Source organism: Bombus impatiens, unplaced genomic scaffold, assembly GCF_000188095.3.
Source record: "Bombus impatiens unplaced genomic scaffold, BIMP_2.2 scf_0064, whole genome shotgun sequence".
Classification (NCBI taxonomy): domain Eukaryota; kingdom Metazoa; phylum Arthropoda; class Insecta; order Hymenoptera; family Apidae; genus Bombus; species Bombus impatiens.
In genome coordinates this window covers 1,479,499-1,501,921 of record NT_176483.1, presented here as the reverse complement: position 1 = coordinate 1,501,921, position 22,423 = coordinate 1,479,499, and the positions used below count along the sequence as shown (strand labels likewise).

The following is a 22,423-nucleotide window of genomic DNA, read 5'->3' as shown; positions in this document are numbered from 1 at the left end:
TGCTCCTTATGAAGAAATATATTATGTATTATATAAAAATCTTCGTTTCATTTTACTTTACGTCGTTTGTAAAAATTAGATTCAGTTACATGTGAAACTTATGTCATTAGAATTACGTTGTACATGTAAATTGGAGTTATATTGGTCCACACGTGTAAGTGGATATGTTACCGTTTAAACAGCAATCTATTATTTATAATCATTGTCATAAAATAAGATGAGAGAAGGTAAAGACTTTGAAAGGTTAAATACAAAATCGTACCTTTAATACTTAACAGAATATAGTACACGAAGTTATATATAGAATCCCTCATTCAGTGTCTATTCCTTCATCGTGGCTGCGCGTGCGTATTTGCGTGCACATGTGTATACATTATACCTGATTATACATATAAGTGTACATTATCCTACTTGTAGTTGTGTATATGATTTTGTTTTCTATGTATTTCATTCTTGTATATCATATATAATACATGTAAAGATAAAATATTTTTCTTTTATGTATAAAATGAAAATAATATGTAACACAAATTGTAATAATAAAATTCCAATATTAGTAATATGTAACACAAATGGAATAGTCATATATTATATAGAACTGATTTTTTACATTATTTTCATTACACAATTTATATCAGATTATTATTTCTAGAATATTAAGCGTAACATACATATTTTAGATATCATATACATTATTATTAAATATTTTCGACTTTTATATTACAATTTTTACATTGAATAGAAAATAGAAATATTCTAGATTTAAGTAGGAAAAATTTTATCAAGATTTACATTTGCAATTAGGAATAAAAGAAATCGAACATTTATAATTTTTTAAAATTTACATTATTTAAATGTTAATAATTATGAATGTAATGGAAGATAAAATATTATAGTAAACAGGTGTCCTTGTTCTACATTGCAATTATTGACGAGTTGCATTTCGCAGCTGCTGACTTTCTTAGGTAAATGTCGAAAATTTATTCTATAGTTAAATTCATAGTAGAATTTAATAATAATAGATGAATAAGTAATAATAGAATTTTTTAGTCAAAATTTAATGAAACTATTTTTTTATTTTTTATTTGGAAAAATATTTATTTTATGTAAAAACTTATTTGCACTCTCTTTGCCTCTTATTTTTTCCTTTTTCAAAGAGTAATGTTTTATTTTATAATTTAGTATTAATCGATCGAAATAATATTCTATTAACATAATTATGTATTGATGTTCATTGTTTAACAATTTATATACGTGATTGATTATTTCATTGATCCTAAATTATGTACCAAAAAACGCGGATGGGGGAAAGAAATGCCAAACAAATAATATATGTATGTAACTGATCACAAAATAGAATAAAGTGTGATCGTAAAATAAAATAATGTAATTATAATATTAAATTAGCCAACAATTAATAACAACATTATAAACAAATATATTAACATGAATAAACACCACATGGTTCTAAAGTTTAACTGCGCAAAATTTTATTTATAATATGTATTTATCTTTTTACAATTAAATACAATATATATAATAGCAATTACTATTACAGTAATTTAGACCTTATAAATACAATTATAGATATTAAACTATGAAAAATATCTGTTGATGTAATGTAATATTTCAAAAACAACTTCGACCATGATAAGAATAATGATCATCCACTCTAAACGAATATGATGGCGATCGCTTAAACGCATTGCTAAAATTCCCACAAGTTCAACACAATGATTTAATTTTTCGTTTATAACCTACAAAATAAAATTAATTATATATTTGCATATCATACATAGAGTATTGAAAATTAAGTGGTTCCTCATACAAAATTAACGTAAAAATAGTAAAACAAATAATTTAAATATGTATTTATCTAGTTTAATAGGTATCTAAAATATTATAATTTTACATCCCACATTCACATAATAAAAATCTGTATGTTTTAACAATGTAATCATATTTAATAATTTTTCCAATATTGTAATTGTAAATAAACAAGTAAATTAGTATATATAGTAATAAATAAATATATACTATGTATTATATCTTTATTTTTAAAATTCTTTAAAAAATTGTAATAAAAATTTCATTCTACATTCTTGACTATTTCTTGACTACTACTTTTCTACAAGGAATAATTTACTTTTAATACCACAATTTTCTATACACTCTATATACAAGCTCATAATACATAGCCAAATCAATGACCTTTTCTAACTTACTCTTGTGCGTTTTGCAATGTTAAAATACGAGCAAGTTTCTTGGTAAAGACGTTCTAAATCATCCCTTTCCCAATAGAAATCTGGAGTGTCTAATAAATCTGAGCTTAAATTAATTGAATGTCGCAAAGCAAATAATTCCCCTTGCTTTCTTAATACTTCATGTTCATTCATTCTAAGCCCTCTGCCAGACTTTAAATCTTCAGTAACAAATGCTATGGAATCTATATAATGGTCTAAAGATGCTTCCCATATACCTAACTTGACTGATTGTGCCATTGCATTTGAGAATGTGTATTTATCTAAATTTGTTGCGTTTAAAGCTAAAATAATGTTACCATCCTTTATATGATTCTTTTTTCTGTAAAATATTTAAAGAACAAAGAAGTAAAATTATTGAAAAAATAATGAAATTTAAATCTCTTAAATTTTAATAGATATTACCCATGATCCGCGTAACTGTAACACATTACTTCACTTTCAGATTTTACAATGCATTCCATATAACGATTTTGTTCGTATTTTTTTAAAAATTCTAATATATTTTCACATTCGAATTCAGAAATATTCCACGCCACTATAGTGCCTTCTCGAAAAAAGAAAACTTCTCTTTGTTCATGGCTGACATCATACTTTGCCACAGCATGTATAACATCTGGTGAAGCTGCAAAAATAATCTAAATAAAGCACATCCTATTTTACTTATTTGGAATTATGGAATTATGAAAAAAATAAAGTAAATAAGTATCGCATATAAAAATAATGTTTATTCATATTGAAATATTTGTATACATATGCATTTTAAAAAAATGTATTGCATAAAAGTTATAATATTTAAGATACCAATAAATTAAAGATTCTCAGAAGTCTAAAACTTTTTGCATATAAAATATTTTTCAAAACTTCATTTGATTACTATCATTGTATAAATTGGGAACATTTTTTAGATAATACAATCTTAATTATATACCTTTCAATTACATTATAATTTTTATATAAATTTGTAATTTTAACATATATTTCATTATCAGTACTTCACAAGTTTGCTATAATATATATAATACTACAAATACTTACTATAAGCATTTATTTTATTAAAATATGATAACACCATTACATATAAATAAATGGAAGATGTATTATCTTAAATACACACTGGTAGTAAGTATGTTCATTTTGGTTCATTTTATATGTATATGAAATAAACATTATGTACGAAACATATATTTGAATAAAGAAATTTTAGCTTCACATTTAAATAAAAAAAAGAATATATAGATAATTATTTATGATAATGTATATTAAAAAATATTATGTATATGCTGCATAACTTATCAAATTTGACTTTGAGAAGTAATACTCAGTACACTGTTTTAATATATCCCTATAACAAATTAAAATTTCATCTCGTGTATAATATTATTTCATATCTTATTAAAAGTATGTGTCTGTCAATTTATGTATGTGTCTTCAATCTATTAGAAATGGACTGTCACATGCACCCAATCCTGATGCAACACCACCTTCATTAGCAGTAGCTAACTTTGTCCGTAACATATGACCACTTTGCTTATTAAGATATACATTATTTTCATCTGCTATTATAACACCAAATATTCCTAATTCAGAAACTAATTCTTGGGATTCTGTACTCATATTATTTTCAGGTCTGATCATATGACTCTTGTGAATTGGAGGATGAATTTTGTCCATAAGAATCCAAGCTACTCTGTCTTGCTTATTCTTTATAGACTCTAAAAAATGTTTTATATCTAATCCATATTTGTTATTGCAACCTCCTTCTCGTTGAGGTTTAAGTACAAAACAATGTGGATTTGTAATTCCCATTTCTATAGCAGCATCCCCACGTTCATCAAAATCTAATGCATAAAGTTCTATACAAAACAACATATTTCAATTAATATCTCAATGTGATATATTACTAGTAAAATAATTCACTTACCAGTGAATATTTCTTTGATCTCTGCACATGTTTTTTCATTTTTTAAAAATCTACTAATTACATCTGGCTTTGCAAGTGCTTGTTGAACTTTTTTAGTTCCTGCTAAATGATACTGTATGGTAGGACACTTAATTGCCAATGATCTTTCTATTAATAATCTTACATCCCATTCTTTCTGTGTATGATATTGTCCAGGTTCATACCCACATCGGTAGTACACTACAGATACAATATAACTGTCTACTATCAATTCCTTATTAGAACCCAATTTGGCAGTAGCTGCCAATTGTGTTAAATTTCTACGAATGACTCTAACATTTGGATTCTGTTTCTTAATTTCAAATTCGTGAAAGCGTTGATCACATATATTATATGTAACATCTTCAACAACAAATAAAATTACTGCTCTGTAAATAATTAAATATATATTTAATTAAATTTTCTTAATCTGTAAGATCTATAATATAACCTGTAATTTGATTAGAAACATACTGTTCATTTCCATATATCTTCCATGCTTTAATCATACTTGAACATATTATTTCCAGTGCATTATTTTCTGGAAGATTTTTTATTTCTTTATAATATCCAAGCTCTCTTAATACAAATTTGTGTAATTCAGTTGAAGCAGGTCCTAACCAACCAAAGCCAGATGCAATTGTATTTATTTCAACTTGTTTCCAACAACAATATGGTATACATTTCTTAATTGTATCTTCTTGTGGACAAGATGTATCCAACATTAAGTCTGAACGCAATATACCAAGAGATATTTTTTGTGCTGATCCTCCTTCTTTGTTTATAATTTTACAGATTTCAAATAACTTTTTGGTAAAATTGTCAACTTTAATCGTTTCTTCTAAAGTTGCTTTTAAGAAATTATAGTCCTGGGCAACTCTATGCATAAGTATATTTAATATTATTTGAATCGAACAAGCGTTTTCGAACTCTTTTCTAGGAAATGGAGATGGCATCAGAATAAATGGTGCAAATTGTAGGATGTTTTCATTAAAATTTTGTTTTGATCTCATACACATTCCATGCATAAGTGCCCAATCTTTTGCTTTTTCTATCAATTCTTCGAGCTCTTGTTTAGAAGAAGGTAAACTAAGTTCCGTGTCCATAGTTATTCCTTCCTTAACGTAGATGTTTACATAAAACCTTTTAAACCACAGATTTTATGTAAATTTTGATAATTTAAAAAATTTACGTCACTTCAAATTATATAAACTTTGTTGCTAATATATCCAATTCTTTAGATTATACATGTCTAGAAACCTATTATGAATATATCAATGAAATTTAAACATTTTTTGTATTACATACAATATATACATAAAAGTTTTCTATGGAAAATATTTAAATATTTTTGATTTTTTAATTTTAAGAATACCTTGTTGCACAAAGTCAAGAAAAGGTTGCAATAGCGTATCGCAATAATACGACTACACTCTTTTGATGATAAGCATACTTTTTAATTCTGTATAGGCAATATATGGCGTCGTAATCTTTAAAGTATACAAAACTACAAATAGTCACATTTCTCATTTTATTGAACCGTGTATTATATATAGATAATATTTCACATATATAATTTTAATACACTCTATCATTTTAATACTTTTATACAGCATTTATAAATATTAAGAATGCTGTAAAAATATCGATAAAAAATATTAAATAAATGTTAAAATAAATAAACATGAACATGATATTGCACTTTTATTATATATTATTATTATACATTACTAACTAATTATATATTAGTTTGAGATTACACAAATAAAAGATATTGAAGAATATTTGTTCATTTTATGTAAATAAATTTTTTACATTCCTGTTATTGCACAAATATAGTTATGAAACATATACATATTTATAGGTTAGAGAAACATTCCAAAATCTCATTATCAAATATAATAACATTTACACTTACATTTTTATCCATATAAATAAAAAGAATATTTTACTTTATATTTTTAACCTCAAATTAGAATTTTTATTTGACTGAAAACGATCTGAACTACATAACAAACATAATATAAAATAGAAATAATTATATTTATTCATTAACTTAATTTATAAAAGCAAAATACTTGTTTCAAAATTATATTAAAACTGAAATAACCTGTTCAATATTTGATATTTTAATGATACATTATATAGATAAAAAATATCATTTTAATGAATATATGTATTCAGATAAAAAATTATTCTGATAATACAATCTAAAAAGATATATATATATATAATCTGTGGTTAAATAAATTACTGTACTAATAAAAAAGTTTCAATCTAAAAGTATAATTCATTAATTTAGTAAATCTATTATTTGTTTGATATCAATTTATCAATTACTATTTAGATATTTTATATATGTAATTACCTATTTCTAATTTACCATAATGTAATTTAATTCCTTTTATAGTTGTTTATATAAATATATATGACAAACAAAATGACAAACATGTCATTCAAATAATCATCACTCAAATAACATGATAAAATGTATTCTTATTGCTAGAAGATGTGTTTATTAATTATTTTTTTACTTTTAACTTTATTATGTAAATACATCATTAATAATTTAAAATGAAATTAAATAACTGTATTATAATAATGATTAATATTTTGCAATTTTTTTAAATATACATATTTTATATTAATATAAATATTTTTTATTTTTTCATTATTTTACGCATTGTTTATTTTAGTAATTATCAATTTTAATTTCAAGCTTTATATCCTATCATCAAAGAACAGCTTCACAAATTAAATTATACAAATTTTGCAAAAGTAATGCATATCAAACAATTTATAATTCCAGTTTATATTGTTTATTTTATTGCAATAAACTATGAATGGCCAAAGGGACAATACATATGTATATCAAATGTATAGACATCAAATTCGTTATTGCTAAACTATAGATGTTTATGCATTTATGGAAAATTGAATATATAAAATGCACATAATTTGCAGAAATATATAAAATTTTCGAAGTATTACTGACACTGTTATATCTAAAGTGTGAAATAAATCTCTGCTCAAATTGTTACTTTTGGCGGCTTATGCAAATTTAGATGTGCATAAGCACTTATAGTTTAGTTATCACTAAAGGCATATTGTGCTAATATAAGACTAATTATGTATAGTTCATTGTCAATTATAAAATAGATATTGCATAATTTCTTAATAAAATAATTTAAGATTTGAATAGTGCTAATTAAAATATTCTGAAGTTTACTTTTTAGTAATTTACTATGTTTATTAAGCATCCTTTGGTTTTACTATATTCTATTAAATTATTTAGTTCTTTTTATATTATTCAGTTATTAATATAATAGGATAATCAATATAAAATAGGTATCAGAATAATAAACTTAATATTCTAATATACATTATCGTCTATATATATATATACATCTTAAAAGATGAAAACTTTTATAAAATGCTTTTTGTGTGTTAAAATACAATAGTTAGATTCATATACAGGGTGTTCAGAGTTTGACCTTGAGTCTCAGAGTCAAACCTTGTAAATGCATTCTGTAGGTACAGTTAAATAAAAAATGTTATATATAGATTTGTTACTTCAAGCTTCATTAAAAATTTATAATGTAAAAGTATGAAATACAATGGAAATAACAATAGATTTACAGTTACTATGCTATAAGACAAGATTAGGTTTACAAAGATAGTCCTTAACTGTTACTGTCCATTTTAAAATCTACGCTATGGTTACTGATACAAAACTGATAACAATAAAACACTGTATTCATTACCTTATAATGCTTATTTTGAACTCATTTCATTTCAATGAATCAATCTAATACTTCTTTGATGTACCTCTATTTTTTAAAGTTAGTTTACACATAACAGGCCAATGGCATAAAATTAAGGACAATATTGAAATTTAAAGTTACGTGTACTATATTTATATAACACTTCTTATTTGATTATATTCATATGATGTACCCCTAATACTTATAAATACTTACAACTCTAAAACAATTCTATATCATGAATGAAATCTAATAATTCTAGTATACTTACAGTTAGTTGATGTTTGTATACTGCTAGGCACATATAGCTTTTGTTCAATAAGACCTTGCACTAAAGCTTCCAAATTATATTCTTCTGAAGTAGCCAATGCTTTTACATTATATGCCTGTAAACAGACGGAATTTTTAATTTAAATGTATAGTTTTTGGTTATATAAATTTTATAAAAATTGCTTTCTAATTAATTTCTACTTTCTTTCTCCTTCTTCCTAGTTAATTTCTTACATGTTAATTTAATATAAATATAAAATAAGTAAAATACCTTTTCTGAGAAAATTAAATTTTATTTCTTTCATTATCAAATTTTATCTTACTATGATAATTGATATATTCTATATCTCTATAATTATAATTACTTACAGTACTCATTTCATCATTGGTAGAAATAGCTGTCCTTTTCTTGGTCCTTTTTTTCATTTGAACAGAAGAATAATTATTTGCATCTTTATTCGTGAGTAATTTCAAATTAGATTTATCTTTTTTAAACTGAACTTTAGTAGTATATAACAAGTTATTATAACGTAATTGTAAGCTGAGTTTTGTCATAAATACACGTGTTGTTAACACATGATTGTATGATGTAAAAACAGTATTTATTTTTCTAGAAATATTAAAATTAATGTTGCTCCTGCACGTTAATATAATAAATCTCTGTATCGTGTAATTCATTTTATTCAATATTATGTATAAAAATTCTGTTTTCTATTTGGTTAACAAACATAAAATAAGAAATATTTCATTAAATTTTTTCTATATTTTAGTCAGATATGTATGTTTTATTTTTAATGAGAGAATCAGTAATATTACAAGTAATATTTATTTAGCTTGCAACACACAACGTAATGTATGTTTATATACACATATATAGCTTTATATTATGATTGCTGGTGCATCCTGTATATGTATATGTCGTTCGTATCTTGTACCTACAGTCGTATACGATCCTGTTCCTACGTACCGTACCGATGAATAGCAGAAAAGATGTGTATACAGATCGGATCGGTGACAGAGCAAATATAGATAACATTTTTTCCTATTCTTTTATATAATGTAACAATGTTTGAGAACACAATTTGAAAAAAGAAACGCACGGTTTTGTTTTGTTACTTCGAAGGAGATTGGTTCAAATTTCAACAGGGACCATTTTCTTACAATGAATATATTTATAAACGAAATATGTGCAATGTATAACGTGCGAACGAAAAAGAAAAATATTTAAACACTAAAAGGATTTTTTAAATCTTATTTTATGTTTTCAATTCGTGATCGACATAAGAATGCGCCTTTTTTTTTAGGTGCGCATCTAAACAGAACATATGATCCTCGTTGGTAGTCGTAACGTAGTAAAAAGCTACCAAAATGTCAAGAAGGCATTATCATGTATTTTCGATCCAGTATCTCACGGTCTAAACTAAAAATTGTGCCTTATTAAAAACACTTCTTAAGAAAGCATGGAACTTGCTCGAAATCTTGTTACTTGCAAATTAAAATGCTATCTTCTCAAAGCGCCGAAAAAATATTGTTTGCATCATGTAAGACACATCAGGTAATATAAACTTCATAACAAATTAAATATGTACATCAATTGAATAAAGTAAATTATTTATTTATTTTTCTATTTCAAAACACATATGGGGATGAAACCTTTTAATTAAATTAATAATTACATTGTCTTAAATGTTATGCATTTTTAACAATGTCTTTTTTAATTTAAAATCTTAACTATATAAAAAGAGCATGATATATGAAATGTATTAAAACATTCTAGTAAATAGTTAATAATAGAATGAGATATCAATGAATATGTATTTTTTCTAAATACATAGTGTTCAAAAATAAGAAATATAAATATTAGTTTACTATATACTTTAATAAGAAGTTGATTATTAGACTGTGTGACAGTTACATGGAAACAAATAATATGAAATAATATTTAAAATACAATATTTGGTATAATATTTGATAAACATAAATCTTTATTTAAGCTCTATTTCTTTAGTTGTGCTCATCGAAATATATATTTACATAAAAATCTGTAATCTGAACCAAATACTATAATAACCTTCTTTCGTAGATTGGCAGAAGTGGGAAAATTAGAAACACCAAAATTACAAGGAAAGTATGAAACTGGTCAATTAATTCTGCATAGAGTATTTGGTTACCGAGGTGTAATATTATTTCCTTGGACAGCAAGAGTTTATGACAGAGATATTCCAAATAAAAGAGAAGGGTAAAGTAATCTTATAGTTGCAAAATAAATAATTAATAAATTACTTAAAAATTCCATTTGTTTTTAGAAATACAAATGATCACTATAATAGTGTGGGAAAAGAAGTAAAAGGTAGAACTCATACCTTTTATCAGGTACTAATTGACCAAAGAGATTATCCTTTTATAGTAAGTATGAAAGGATGAGTAAAATATCACAGGGATATTTTAGTCTAGACAACTATGTTTGAGTCATGTTTTGCTACATGAAAGGAAACCTAAAACTTTTATAAATCTGGTAATTTTGTGAATTTTATATTAATAACATATGTATATACATATAAATTTAATTGTTTATATGTATATAGAAAATTCATAATGAAAAAGTTAAGGGCAATTTATTTCCTTTAGAATTAAAATAGAATTAAAATTTTATTGCATAGCATGTGCAGATATAATATTTTTAGTAAGCTTTGTGATTTCTTTAAAAAGTCTTTATTCAATCTCATCATGTACAGTAGAAGTTTGTACCGATTGTTAGAAACGCTACAAACTTTCCAAACCAATATTTTAAGAATATATTCTTATGATAGTAAAAAAGAAAAATGTTAAAAACTCCATGAAACTCAATGAAATTTGTTAATCTTCTAGAGCAAAATATTCCCTTAAATATATAGAAAAAAAATTAACATTATAAATCAATCTTATATGTTTATATGTAGCGTGCTCAGACAGAAGCTGTAACATTTTTGAGTAATCATGAAAGTAGTCATAGCTTATATACAGTCCCAGGATTGGATTATGTTGCTCATGAAGATGTTTTGCCTTATACTACAAATGAGAAAACTGCATTGCAACATGAACTATTTGACAAGTTCCTAGCATATAATCCAAATCAGGATCCATGTTTTGTTGCACAAGAAACCCTAAGAGCATGGCAGAAAAAGAATCATCCATGGTTGGAGTTATCAGATGTACATAAAGAAACTACTGAAAATGTTCGTGTTACTGTAATTCCGTTTTATATGGGTTATAGAGGAAATCAAGCTACAGCTGCACACTGGGTAAGTATTAAAACATACTTGTTACAAATTGCAAGTTAGTCTAACTTCAAATAAATAATTTCATTCTAATTAAATAAATCAGTGGCGCTACTGCATTCGATTGGAAAATTTGGGTGATATGAGTGTGCAATTACGTGAAAGACACTGGAGAATATTTAGTCTTTCTGGCACATTGGAAACTGTACGAGGACGAGGTGTTGTTGGTCAGGAACCTGTCTTATCAAAAATTTTACCTGCTTTTCAATATAGTAGTCATGTGAGTTTGCAAGCTGCAAGTGGTCATATGTGGTATGTATTTATTATTATTTTATGTTCAATATATTCCAGTAAAAATTATTTTGTATATATTAATTTAATAATTAAAGAAATTACAATATTCTTTTATTCTTTAATAAAATTATAGTGTTCAATAATATTTGAATTACATGTACCCTTAGCTTTTAATGTAGATTTAACAAAATATAAATTCTTTTAAACTTACATAAGATATCTTGTAATAAATGATGCAACTGGGAATAGAATATTCAAAGGTGAATTCTCAAGGGTATGAAAAATATTAATAAATAAAAGTGTGAAATAAAATTATATAATTAAAAGAATTGAACGTTTTTTTGTTATGTGTGCATCTAACCGAGTTTTAATTACGTAGAGTTCTTAAAGAGCAAAGATTTTTTTGTTACTAATGTTTCTCAATGTTGAGAAAGTAATTGTTGTTTTTATTACATTTTCCTACTATAGGTTTGATGAGAGTTCTATATAATAAGAACTTGAATGCACACACAATCAAAGAATCTTCAAATGTCTTAATCTTGTGCTGAAAAATTTGTTCTATATTTTCGAATTTTTTCTTTTATGTAAAATTACTGCTTTTTCAATTGCATCATCGGTTGTATGACACAGTCTAAAAATGTTTTAATATTATTGATTGTAATGTGTATAAAGGTAAGTGTTACAGCATAGTAAATATGTCATATTATGTTATATTTTAGGGGTACATTCAGAATGGAAAGGGAAGATGGATATGCATTTGATTGTAGGATTCCACCATTTTCTTTGGAATCTAAAATAGAGAAACCACCTACAGATATGAATATCAATTCTTAAACAAACTATGTAATGCGGTGTGGAAAGTGATGGAAAATAAATAACACTAAAAATTGATGAACAATATAAACTTGCTAATACATGTGATCCTTACTTATATAATAATACTTATATCGATTGTAATATTTGATTATAAATATTATGAGTAGAATTTAAGCTGTGTAGTTTTTGGTATATAGTAAATTTATAACAAATATTTTATCATGTTATTTTAAATATAGTAAGATCTGTTACAAATAGATATATGAATAAAATATAATTGTATAAATATAGTTGTTCTTTATCTTGTAATTAAATTAAGAATAAACAAATATGTTATCTCTTGAAATAATTAAAAGCCACCAATAAGATTGATAATTTCGTGTACTGAACTTAAATACTGAATATATATATTTTATAAAATGCATAAGCAAATGTTATTATATAAAAAATTCTCGAATTTTCAAATGTTAATTGATAATGTTTTCAAAAATTAAATATAATCCTAGATACTTTATTATTTATTATATTTTATCATATATTTTATTGTATATTTTATTATTAAATTATTATTTTATGAACAGAGAAATTTAAACATATCTTGAAAAATATTGTCAAAAATCTTCTCCACTAACGTTAATGTTCGCTTTTTAATTCGTTTACGATATAATGTTTTGAGTTGAATTCCAGACATATTTTTGTTTAAATATTTTCATTTGCTTTAAAGAAAAAATACAAATCAATAAGAAATATAGATAAGATTATCTTTCTATAATTCTATCAAATGAATTAAGTGCATGTACGGTCACTCAAAAAAGTGTCCGTTTATCCTTTAAAACAGAATACGTTCTTTAAAATAGAATCAAACGACTTGAGCTTTTTTGTAAAGTTAGGAAGGAAGGATTAGTTTACTAGGTGATATGTAAGCCAATTTTGAGAAAATTGCAATTGGTTGAAATTACGAAGAAAATTGTAAAAGTCGCTTTTTACAACTATTTTATCTGAGTTTGTAATGAAAATTTGAAAAATACGTTTTGTAGATTTATGTCAGCTATGTATGTATATGGTGAAAATTTAATCGAAATCAATTGATGCAGAAACAAGCGACAGGCATCGAAAGATATAAGAATCTTTAGATTTATTACATTTACAGATCGAATATCGTAAAAAACTGCAATTTTCATCATTTTTAACTATTTGCAGTCTATAGTAACTGACTTCAATGAAATTTTACACAAACCTTCTTAGATTAAATCTATAAAATATACTTTTCAAAAACTTAGATACAAAAGTTGTAAAAGGCGATACTTATTATTTCCTCCGCAATTTCGATAAGTAGTAATTTTCTCCAAACTTTTTTACACATCATCTAGTAAACTAATGCTTCTAACTTCTCAAAACAGACTCAAGTCATTTGGTACAATATTAAAAAAGTTATTCTATTTTAAAGAGTGTACGGAAGCTTTTATGACTGACTGTATGTAACAAAAGTTATATCAGGGGTGAGTACATAGCTGGGTGATGAGTGAATGATGAATAACTAGTTAGAGAGATGTAGTAGATGTACTTAATATCAGAGATCTACTCATTTTTGGTGCTACATATTTGTGACTTTTAAACTTCACATAATATTTGTTGGAAACTTTTGAATCCATTGCAGTTACACCATCATGAGAACTTATCTTTAATATAGTAGAATGAATTTAGCTTCAATGATTGTATCTAAAAATTAGAAATATCTCGTATAAACTGAGAGCGAAATTGACTGATTATATATGCAAATAGAAAATTTTATACCACTCAAATATTCATTAAGTCAGCCTATTAGGAGGAGGAAATGACTCAGAACTTTAGACTATTTATTATCGTACCAAATTAACAGATCGACCCTCTTAATATAATTTCTCGGTATCTTATCCTCGACAATTCACGTAGATTTTTTGTTTCTCGCCGCGCATATGCATTCTTTTCCTGGAAGGACGATGCAATACTTCCACTTTCATCTACTCAAGAAAACGAGACCCGATCAGCGAGGTGAGACTCACCCCTCATTGGACCAGCAGGATCAAGGAAGGGAACCTAGAGCTTGAGAAGGTGCAGGAGTCGAAAATCGAAAACGAGAACGAATTTTGTCAGATTATTTCTGTTGACTTTCGAGAGATAGTCCTGTTGTATTCTTGATGAACTAGTTTCTAAAGCAAAGTACAAGTTTTGGATAAAGTTTAGATTTATTAAAGTGTACACCTATAAAAGTCTTTTCAATTACCGCGCACTCCAGAGAACAGAACGGTTCAGCATTCCACGGGCACCAACCCACTCATCTTTTCCCTAAAACCACGTAACTTAACGTAACAGCAGTTACAGCAAGAAGAATTCATACATCACGATGGTTGCCTGTAAGTTACGTTTTTATTTACATTCATGTATTTAGTTTTCATCCTTCTTTTCAATACAATATTTGTGCAATACAATTATAGAAGAATTGAAGTTTTTATTGTAGTAAATATTAAATTCTGTTAAATTCTCTGTTTAGCCACTCCCCGCCCTTATTAACTCTTATTGTATTGATATTTGCTGTTAATAAAATATTTACTTTCTAAAAAAATTAATTAGCTCTAATTAATTCACGGCAACGCCTTAATTATTCTACGAAACAATTAATTATATATTTTTTTTAAATAAGTAGTTAAGTTCTTTGGAATGTTTGATATTTCAGAATTTCAGCTGAACTAAAAACATATGTATGTATTTACATAGAAATGTCTTCGCACAGATATTTCCTGTTAATTTAAGAATACTGCGTATTATATTTTATTTAAAAAAGAAGTAATGTTACAATTATTTGGAAAATATTGAATATTATGAATTACGGCTGATTCGAATTTTTATGAATTGTTAATATTTATTAGTATTATGGTAATATTCATTTTACAACTAATTCTAATATACAATTCTTTAGATATACTGTTTAACATATATATCTTTTTATTTTATTAAACTGTAGTTTAATCTAGATTAAAATTATATTAATTTAAATGTATTTTAACAAGATTTAATGGAAAGTGTTGCTCATGAACAATTATGATCATAAGCATAATAGATTGATGTATTTATTCTTGTTCTTGCAGCCTGGAAAAGACTTGAACTGCTACTCATTTCTGTAGTTCTTTTGAAGTACTTGAATCTGAGATCTTACAGTTGTCTATATTTTTACCTTAAATATATGTATACAACTTATCTTATATCTAAACTAAATCTTAAACATATATGTCTTTATTTCTTTTAACCTATATACAATATCACATATACATTTTGCTCTGTCAGGTCCTATGTTCTCCTTTTCTTTTTTCTAAAACTCTTAACCAAATTATTAACGTTTCATTTATCATGCCTTGTACTATGTCTTTCTTTCTTAATATGCCTGTCCTATAGCAGTCTTTTAATAAATGTTTGTTAAGGTGTCAAGGTTTGTTAATTTCTAAATTATTTAGAAATACATTTTCTTTTTCCCTTTTCCAACCAGTGTTGATATATCTGTACTTTCTATTACATTTGGATTTCTTAATTTTATTATATTGCACTTGGTCTTGCAATTCTTTGTCTCTCTCTGTTAGAATTTTAATTATATCTACTTCCTGCTGCTTTAGGTTTTTTACATCTAGCTGGCTGCAACCATTTCTTCACAAGTATTCTTCTCTTTCTCTCCTAAGCATTTTTTAACCAACATGCTTGCATCTTTACCTTTTTTATCTTTTCCAGTTTAATATAGTTTCTGCTCTGTCATTTTATTAAAAAACCTGGTATCGTCTATTAGTTGGCCTCTATTTTTTATCTTATTCTATCCATTTTTCACACACCCTTAGTTTCTGATATCCTAGTTTAGCTCCTCTGTCTTTTTTCTCTATACCCTTGCAGATTCTAGTATTTTATATTTATACTTCAATATTTTGTTCATCCTCCCAGCTTCACATGCCAGCTATTGTTACTTCTTTTCTTTGAACACTTCCTATTCTTGCTTACATTACGTCACCATTTATAATCTCTTTAAAGAAACTTTCCATTTGTTGCTTTATTCTTTCCTTATTTAGAGTTAATCCTCCAATTATCATATTATCTTTCTTGTCTCTTCTGTCTTGTAATTCAATCGTTCTTCTCATTCTTTCCACTTCTGCATTCAGCTGGCTTTCTGAACTTCTTTTAACTTCCCTTAGCACTCTTCCTTCCACTTCTCCTATGTTCTATTCAATGATTTTATTATTATTTTGATCTTCCCTCTCCCTAGTTTGAGTCATTTTGTCTTCAAGATGTTTAATTCTATCCAACATCTCTTTCCTCTTATTCTCCCACCAAATTTCTTTCTTCGTCATTTATCTTACATTTTTCTTGCTCCATAGAAAAATTGTTTTGCCTTACTTCACCACTCAGGCCTTGATCTTTTTCAACAAAATCTGCTAGTGACCCTAATATTGCTGCAATGTCTCTGTTTCGATTTTTATTTCTTACAATTCCTTTGTTATTTTTATCTTCTGTGCTCTCCATTTCCTTCTCCGCTATCTCCTCTTCTCCTTTTTGTCTATGTACATTGTTTCGCCAACCCCCTACTTCTTTTGCAATTCTATTCAAGAAATCCTTTATTGTACCTTTTTTCTTGCCTGTTTTTACTGCTTTATCATTTTTTATAGAATGTCCACATTAAGCATATATAGTATTCTAGTATAAAATAAATCAATAGTAGTTAACTTTGTTGACTTATAAACGATTCTAATTAATTAATTTTTCTTTCAATTTAATTATTTTCATCCTTATATCCTATTGCATATGATATTGTGCATATTATTACAATAATGTTATATTGATGACATTTGGATAAACATTGTATTATATTATTAAGTTTTAAATTCCATATAGATACATAAAATTTTAATAAATTTCTAAGAAACAATAATCCCCATCTGTAATTCATAAAATAATCATGCATGTATCATATAAAATGTTATAAATATTAAAGTTTTCATATAATATTTTTGAAGAAAGAGATTGAATGTTATTTTATTTTTAAGTAGCAGGTCTCTTGACGACAGAAGTTCTGGATCAACTACGTGCAAAATTCTATGAAGATAATCGCAACACTTTGGCACAAAATGTGTGTACAAGAACCAATCCCTTGGAAGCTTGCATTTCGCGAAAGGTTTTGCAAGAAACGCAGCATGTGTTTAGTCACAAGATTGCAATGGAAGGAAAACCTATAACTAATCAAAAAAATTCTGGCAGATGTTGGATATTTTCCACTTTAAATGTCATGAGGAGTGCCTTTATGAAGCAATATAATTTGGATGAGTTTGAATTCAGCCAAGCTTATTTGTTCTTCTGGGATAAGGTTAATATTATATACAAATAATATCTCACGGTATATATGACTTCTATTTTGTATTTATTAGGTAATATATTTTTCATTATACAGATCGAAAGGTGCAATTATTTCTTACATAATATTGTAAAAACTGCTAAACGAAATGAACCTGTAGAAGGTCGGTTAGTGTCATTCTTATTACATGATCCTATTTGTGATGGCGGACAATGGGATATGGTCGTTAATCTTATAAATAGACACGGTCTTGTTCCTAAAATCTGTTTCCCAGAATCATACAATTGCGAATCTAGTTCGCGCATGAATACACTTTTGAAAAGTAAACTTAGAGAATATTCCAAAGTTTTAAGAGATTTAATATCCAATGGAGCAACAGATGAACAATTAGAAGCTCAGATTCTAGAACAAATGGTTGTAATCTATCGAATAATTGGTATTTGTTTAGGCATACCTTCAAAAACAATCACCTGGGAATATTATGACAAGTCAAAGAATTATAATTGTATTGGACCTATTACACCAGTAGAATTTTATGAGAAATATGTGAAACCCTACTACAATGTAGATGATAAAGTATGTTTAGTAACAGATCCTAGGCCATCTAATCCATATGGAAAGCTTTATACCATAGACTGTTTAGGAAATGTTTTGGGAGGAAGACCTACGCTCTATAATAATCAACCACCTGAATTATTAATGAAATTATGTGCAGAAAGTATAAAACAAAATGAACCTGTATGGTTTGGATGCGATGTGAACAAACGATTAATAGCTAAACAAGGAATACAGGATTTGAGAGCGTATGACTTTGAATTAATGTTTGGAACTGATATCCAAGTTAATCTTACAAAAGCTGACAGATTACTTTATGGAGATTCTATGATGGTTCATGCAATGACACTTACAGCTGTTTCAATCGATGTAAGTTAGTAGCGATTTTTTAAAAATTAAGGAAAAATGATTGTGTAAAGAATTTTTTTCTCATATTACAGCCCTCTTTCAAGATTACATATTAAAAATTTCTTAGTATCATTAAAAGCAAGAGAGATATGTACGTGTCTGTATTTGTATTATGAATCGTATAGTATGAATTGTTATAATTCTTTGCTTTTTCAGAATGAAGGTAAAATTAAACAGTTCCGAGTAGAGAATTCTTGGGGAGACGATCAAGGACAAAAAGGATATCTATTACTAACAGCCGACTGGTTTTCCGAATTTGTTTTTGAAGCAGTTATTGATAAAAAATTGGTACCTGCAGATGTTTTAGATGTATTTAAACAAGAACCCATTACCTTACCTGCATGGGATCCTATGGGTACACTTGCTCACTGATAATAATGTAAGCTAAAAACTATTTCAAGATAAAATATTTTAGTTAAAAAATGTGTATATATAACATAAAAAATTAAACATCAAATACAGTTTTGAGCGCATTGGTACAGCAAAGTACAATAAATTAAGACTTTAACACTTTTATAGTTCATTAACAACAATTAAGGAATAATTCTAGAAAGTTGAATTATGATATTTCGATTATTTAACGCCTATTCAGGTTTAAAATAATATATATTGCTATAATTAATAAAATATTAAGATTGTATATTTAACATAGTTCCTAAAATTTAAGATAATCACATGTGTAATTTTGTTTCTAATTTATAGTTTATGTTTACTTAAGAATAATTGCTTTCGTTTCTTTCTTTTTTTTTTTATTATATTTTAAATGTCACTTAAGTATATAAGTTAAATGTAATTTAACTACACGAAGAAACCAAAAGAAGTTAGAAATTAAAAGATGTACTATTATATGTGTTCTACATATGCATACTTCATAAAGTATTGCTTCATTAAGTTTATTTAAAAAGCTTCGAAAATATAGTATTTGACTTCACATTTACATATTATACCTCTATTTTAAATGTTTTTTAAATTGAAAAGAAACTTAATAATTGTATGAAGATTAATAAAAATGTTGCAAATGTATATATTTAGTCATTACTTTTAATTTAACAAAATATCTTTTAGTAACATTTATTTAATAATTACAAAAAATACATCTTTGGAAACAATATTTTACACACATTATTTATTTCTAAACATAAATATCAAATTTAATTAGCCTAATCTTAAACTATGTTTAGAAATTTTATATATTACTAATATTAAACAGTTTTATGCCGTTCTTTTTGTATTTTATAACAATATTGAAGTTTTGCCCATACACCTTGACACATATTTTGCAAACGAATATCATTCCAACTTATAGAAAATTTGTAAATACACTTTATCATTCTTTTTGGTTCTTTTAATTGGCCTTGTTGAATTAAGCTTAAGGCAGTATATAGTTTACAACGAGCAATTAGAAAGGGATCTCTGAGACGAAGTGCTAGTTCAAATTGCTTCATGGAAATTTTTCCAGCCATCTGTGCCTGGATAGAAAAATACATTTAAACACAAATTATTCAAAGAAATAATTGCACAAAACAATCAAATGTAATATTTACTAGTTTTTAATATATAGTAGATACATATTAATAAAATATATAAAACTTACACATTGTTGAAATTCTTCTCCTAAAGCAGAAAATGCTCCACCCAAAGTAGACAACCAAGACATAGCATGATCAATTTCTCTTCTTTCCATTGTCATTTGTGTCATTCTCTCATTCCTAAAATTAGAGGAATTTGTATTGTATAGTTTTATAAAGCAATAATGAAAGAAGGCTTTAATTAACTGAGCAGTTAGAATCTTGCCATTTGTAATCTAAAAATTGTTTCCTTGGCATTTTCAATCTTATTAAAATCATTTCTAAATACACTCTGTTTGACAATCTGTATATTAAATATTGTAATAATTTTTTAAGTGCAGCTTTTCGATATGTTTGTGAATTTGCTAATGTTATAATATATGCTGATACAACATAGGCATTAAGTCCTCTTTTGTTTAGGCAAATTCTGTTTACTTGTATCTCGTTAGTTTTATTGACTTTGTTTATGTCAACATTTATCTGACATGTACTTTTAGTTTCTCTTACTTTCTGCTCATATTTTATTACAGAATAAGGTGTAACAATAATGCTATCGAAAATTGTACCACCTTTATATACAATCAATTTTATAGAACTATCCATTTTTCTAATTCCGCAAAATAGACGCTTCTTTAAACATATGAGAATGTTGTTTCGTTGTATGTAGGGCCATTACAACATTACAGTATAAATAATACATATTAAGAATTTGTATCACATACACTGCTTTGACCAACTTTTACAAATATTGGTGATAAACTTTATATCTGTAAAGTATTAATAACTGTATTCAACATATAAAAAAATTATACTACTTTATGTAAAAATCCTTCTGCCTTTAACATTTCAAAGATATCTTATACGAAATATTTTCTACGTAAGGTTTGCAGTTGACAATTTGAGGTTAAAAGTTTAGTTCATCTTATATATATACGCGTGGTAAAGAAGAGAAAGTGGTGGGGATGATACATTGAAATCATAATAAGTTAACATAATAAGTTATTTATCAAAGTTAATAAGAAAGCGTTTCTTTAATTTTTTGAACTTAATATCTAACTTTTGAACTTACATGTAAACATTATAACATACATTGTATAATATTTTAGGTAAGATATGAATTACTATTTAAAATTAATCTCATATTAATTTTCAATACGATTAAATAATATTTTTTAAGGTACTTTTGAGTAGGAAAATTATAGAAAAAATAATATTAGTTCTATTTATAACTTTAGTAAAATTTAAACGTTTCCATTGATAAATAATGTATCCGTTATGATAAACATTAAATGTTGGTTTTTTAGTTATTTACATATAGATTACATGAGCTTTATATGCAATAGATTGTAGTGTATGATTGTAGATAAAATTTAGATTACTAAATTTTATTTTGTTTAAAATGTAATTTAAATATACGTCGTAGAATATAATGCAAAGAATGGCGATAAAACTAAAATAAAAAATATCATGTGGTATTTATGACAAAATGATTTAAGAAATTTATTACCTGAAGATTTTGATTATTACAACTACATATTTTGAACGAAGCATTCTTATTGGTCATTCAACATTATATATAATGTATCAATATAATAACAAAGTATATGCAGTTAATAACATGAAATATAACTGGAATTTAAAATTATTATCAAAATAGTAAACTCTTATGTATTTTTTATAAATGAAAACATATTTCGATTAGTAATCATGTATGCATATACATACATTACATAAATTGCAGTATATATGATCCATAAATTTTCTACAATAGATTTAAATTTGTAAATTTTGACTGAAATAAAAAATATAGAATAATATTAATATTTAATAATTATGTTTCTTTTACTTTATATTATATATTTTTCCAATTTGTATCCAAAATTCTCAAATATATTTATTTAATAATTTATAATTCTAAACAATATT

At 25.7% G+C, this 22,423-nt stretch overlaps 5 protein-coding genes and 1 long non-coding RNA gene across 9 annotated transcripts; 3 read left to right on the top strand and 3 right to left on the bottom strand.

Moving 5' to 3' along the window:
• Positions 1 to 1,377: 1,377 nt before the first annotated feature.
• On the bottom strand, positions 1,378 to 6,591 carry LOC100744520 (required for meiotic nuclear division protein 1 homolog). 3 transcript variants are annotated; one of them, XM_033324756.1, is made up of 4 exons: positions 6,572 to 6,591; positions 2,667 to 2,886; positions 2,226 to 2,583; positions 1,378 to 1,757 (listed from the first exon to the last, which is right to left on the bottom strand). In XM_033324756.1, the coding sequence occupies exons 2-4, from the start codon at positions 2,723 to 2,725 to the stop codon at positions 1,596 to 1,598; spliced, it is 579 nt and encodes a 192-aa protein (XP_033180647.1). In that variant the 5' UTR covers positions 2,726 to 2,886; positions 6,572 to 6,591; the 3' UTR covers positions 1,378 to 1,595. The 3 variants fall into 3 exon arrangements, with proteins under 3 accessions (XP_033180647.1, XP_033180646.1, XP_033180645.1); XM_033324755.1 differs by lacking the exon at positions 6,572 to 6,591 and adding an exon at positions 5,579 to 5,736; XM_033324754.1 differs by lacking the exon at positions 6,572 to 6,591 and adding an exon at positions 3,300 to 3,433 and having other exon boundaries at positions 1,596 to 1,757.
• Positions 3,500 to 8,342, bottom strand: LOC112214055 (glutathione synthetase). Its single transcript, XM_033324752.1, has 4 exons — positions 8,239 to 8,342; positions 4,678 to 5,317; positions 4,186 to 4,592; positions 3,500 to 4,117 (listed from the first exon to the last, which is right to left on the bottom strand). Exons 2-4 carry the CDS (start codon positions 5,307 to 5,309, stop codon positions 3,693 to 3,695), a joined length of 1,464 nt encoding a protein of 487 aa, XP_033180643.1. The 5' UTR covers positions 5,310 to 5,317; positions 8,239 to 8,342; the 3' UTR covers positions 3,500 to 3,692.
• Positions 8,343 to 8,659: 317 nt separating this feature from the next.
• On the top strand, positions 8,660 to 9,313 carry LOC117152552. Its single transcript, XR_004462941.1, has 2 exons — positions 8,660 to 8,697; positions 9,179 to 9,313. It is a non-coding gene; the product is annotated as an uncharacterized LOC117152552 (long non-coding RNA).
• A 218-nt stretch (positions 9,314 to 9,531) lies between these two features.
• On the top strand, positions 9,532 to 12,818 carry LOC100745202 (polymerase delta-interacting protein 2). The gene is made up of 6 exons (XM_024372392.2): positions 9,532 to 9,792; positions 10,321 to 10,476; positions 10,544 to 10,643; positions 11,177 to 11,518; positions 11,601 to 11,806; positions 12,508 to 12,818. Exons 1-6 carry the CDS (start codon positions 9,698 to 9,700, stop codon positions 12,620 to 12,622), a joined length of 1,014 nt encoding a protein of 337 aa, XP_024228160.1. The 5' UTR covers positions 9,532 to 9,697; the 3' UTR covers positions 12,623 to 12,818.
• Positions 12,819 to 14,865: 2,047 nt separating this feature from the next.
• On the top strand, positions 14,866 to 19,833 carry LOC100745080 (bleomycin hydrolase). 2 transcript variants are annotated; one of them, XM_003485550.4, is made up of 4 exons: positions 14,866 to 14,997; positions 17,662 to 17,978; positions 18,063 to 18,890; positions 19,086 to 19,833. In XM_003485550.4, the coding sequence occupies exons 1-4, from the start codon at positions 14,988 to 14,990 to the stop codon at positions 19,299 to 19,301; spliced, it is 1,371 nt and encodes a 456-aa protein (XP_003485598.1). In that variant the 5' UTR covers positions 14,866 to 14,987; the 3' UTR covers positions 19,302 to 19,833. The 2 variants fall into 2 exon arrangements, with proteins under 2 accessions (XP_003485598.1, XP_012249375.1); XM_012393952.3 differs by having other exon boundaries at positions 14,903 to 14,997; positions 17,665 to 17,978; positions 19,086 to 19,556.
• Positions 19,671 to 21,437, bottom strand: LOC100744399 (uncharacterized protein F58A4.6). The gene is made up of 3 exons (XM_003485627.4): positions 20,724 to 21,437; positions 20,524 to 20,638; positions 19,671 to 20,398 (listed from the first exon to the last, which is right to left on the bottom strand). Exons 1-3 carry the CDS (start codon positions 21,098 to 21,100, stop codon positions 20,132 to 20,134), a joined length of 759 nt encoding a protein of 252 aa, XP_003485675.1. The 5' UTR covers positions 21,101 to 21,437; the 3' UTR covers positions 19,671 to 20,131.
• Positions 21,438 to 22,423: the final 986 nt, after the last annotated feature.

Excerpts from the sequence above, each read along its gene's own strand:
- LOC100744520 (XM_033324754.1), bottom strand. The coding sequence starts at position 3,336 with ATGGTGTTATCATATTTTAATAAAATAAATGCTTATA. Across the intron at positions 2,887-3,299 it reads TAATAAAATAAATGCTTATA|CTTCACCAGATGTTATACAT; the intron begins GTAAGTATTTGT and ends TTATTTTTGCAG. Across the intron at positions 1,758-2,225 it reads ACATTGCAAAACGCACAAGA|GTTATAAACGAAAAATTAAA; the intron begins GTAAGTTAGAAA and ends TTTATTTTGTAG.
- LOC112214055 (XM_033324752.1), bottom strand. The coding sequence starts at position 5,309 with ATGGACACGGAACTTAGTTTACCTTCTTCTAAACAAGAGCTCGAAGAA. Across the intron at positions 4,593-4,677 it reads AAGATATATGGAAATGAACA|AGCAGTAATTTTATTTGTTG; the intron begins GTATGTTTCTAA and ends AATTATTTACAG. Across the intron at positions 4,118-4,185 it reads GATCAAAGAAATATTCACTG|AACTTTATGCATTAGATTTT; the intron begins GTAAGTGAATTA and ends TGTTTTGTATAG.
- LOC100745202 (XM_024372392.2), top strand. The coding sequence starts at position 9,698 with ATGGAACTTGCTCGAAATCTTGTTACTTGCAAATTAAAATGCTATCTT. Across the intron at positions 10,477-10,543 it reads ATTCCAAATAAAAGAGAAGG|AAATACAAATGATCACTATA; the intron begins GTAAAGTAATCT and ends ATTTGTTTTTAG. Across the intron at positions 11,807-12,507 it reads GCTGCAAGTGGTCATATGTG|GGGTACATTCAGAATGGAAA; the intron begins GTATGTATTTAT and ends GTTATATTTTAG.
- LOC100745080 (XM_003485550.4), top strand. Across the intron at positions 17,979-18,062 it reads ATTTGTTCTTCTGGGATAAG|ATCGAAAGGTGCAATTATTT; the intron begins GTTAATATTATA and ends TTCATTATACAG. Across the intron at positions 18,891-19,085 it reads TTACAGCTGTTTCAATCGAT|AATGAAGGTAAAATTAAACA; the intron begins GTAAGTTAGTAG and ends TTGCTTTTTCAG.
- LOC100744399 (XM_003485627.4), bottom strand. The coding sequence starts at position 21,100 with ATGGATAGTTCTATAAAATTGATTGTATATAAAGGTGGTACAATTTTC. Across the intron at positions 20,639-20,723 it reads CAATTTTTAGATTACAAATG|GAATGAGAGAATGACACAAA; the intron begins GCAAGATTCTAA and ends CTCTAATTTTAG. Across the intron at positions 20,399-20,523 it reads GAGAAGAATTTCAACAATGT|GCACAGATGGCTGGAAAAAT; the intron begins GTAAGTTTTATA and ends TTTTCTATCCAG.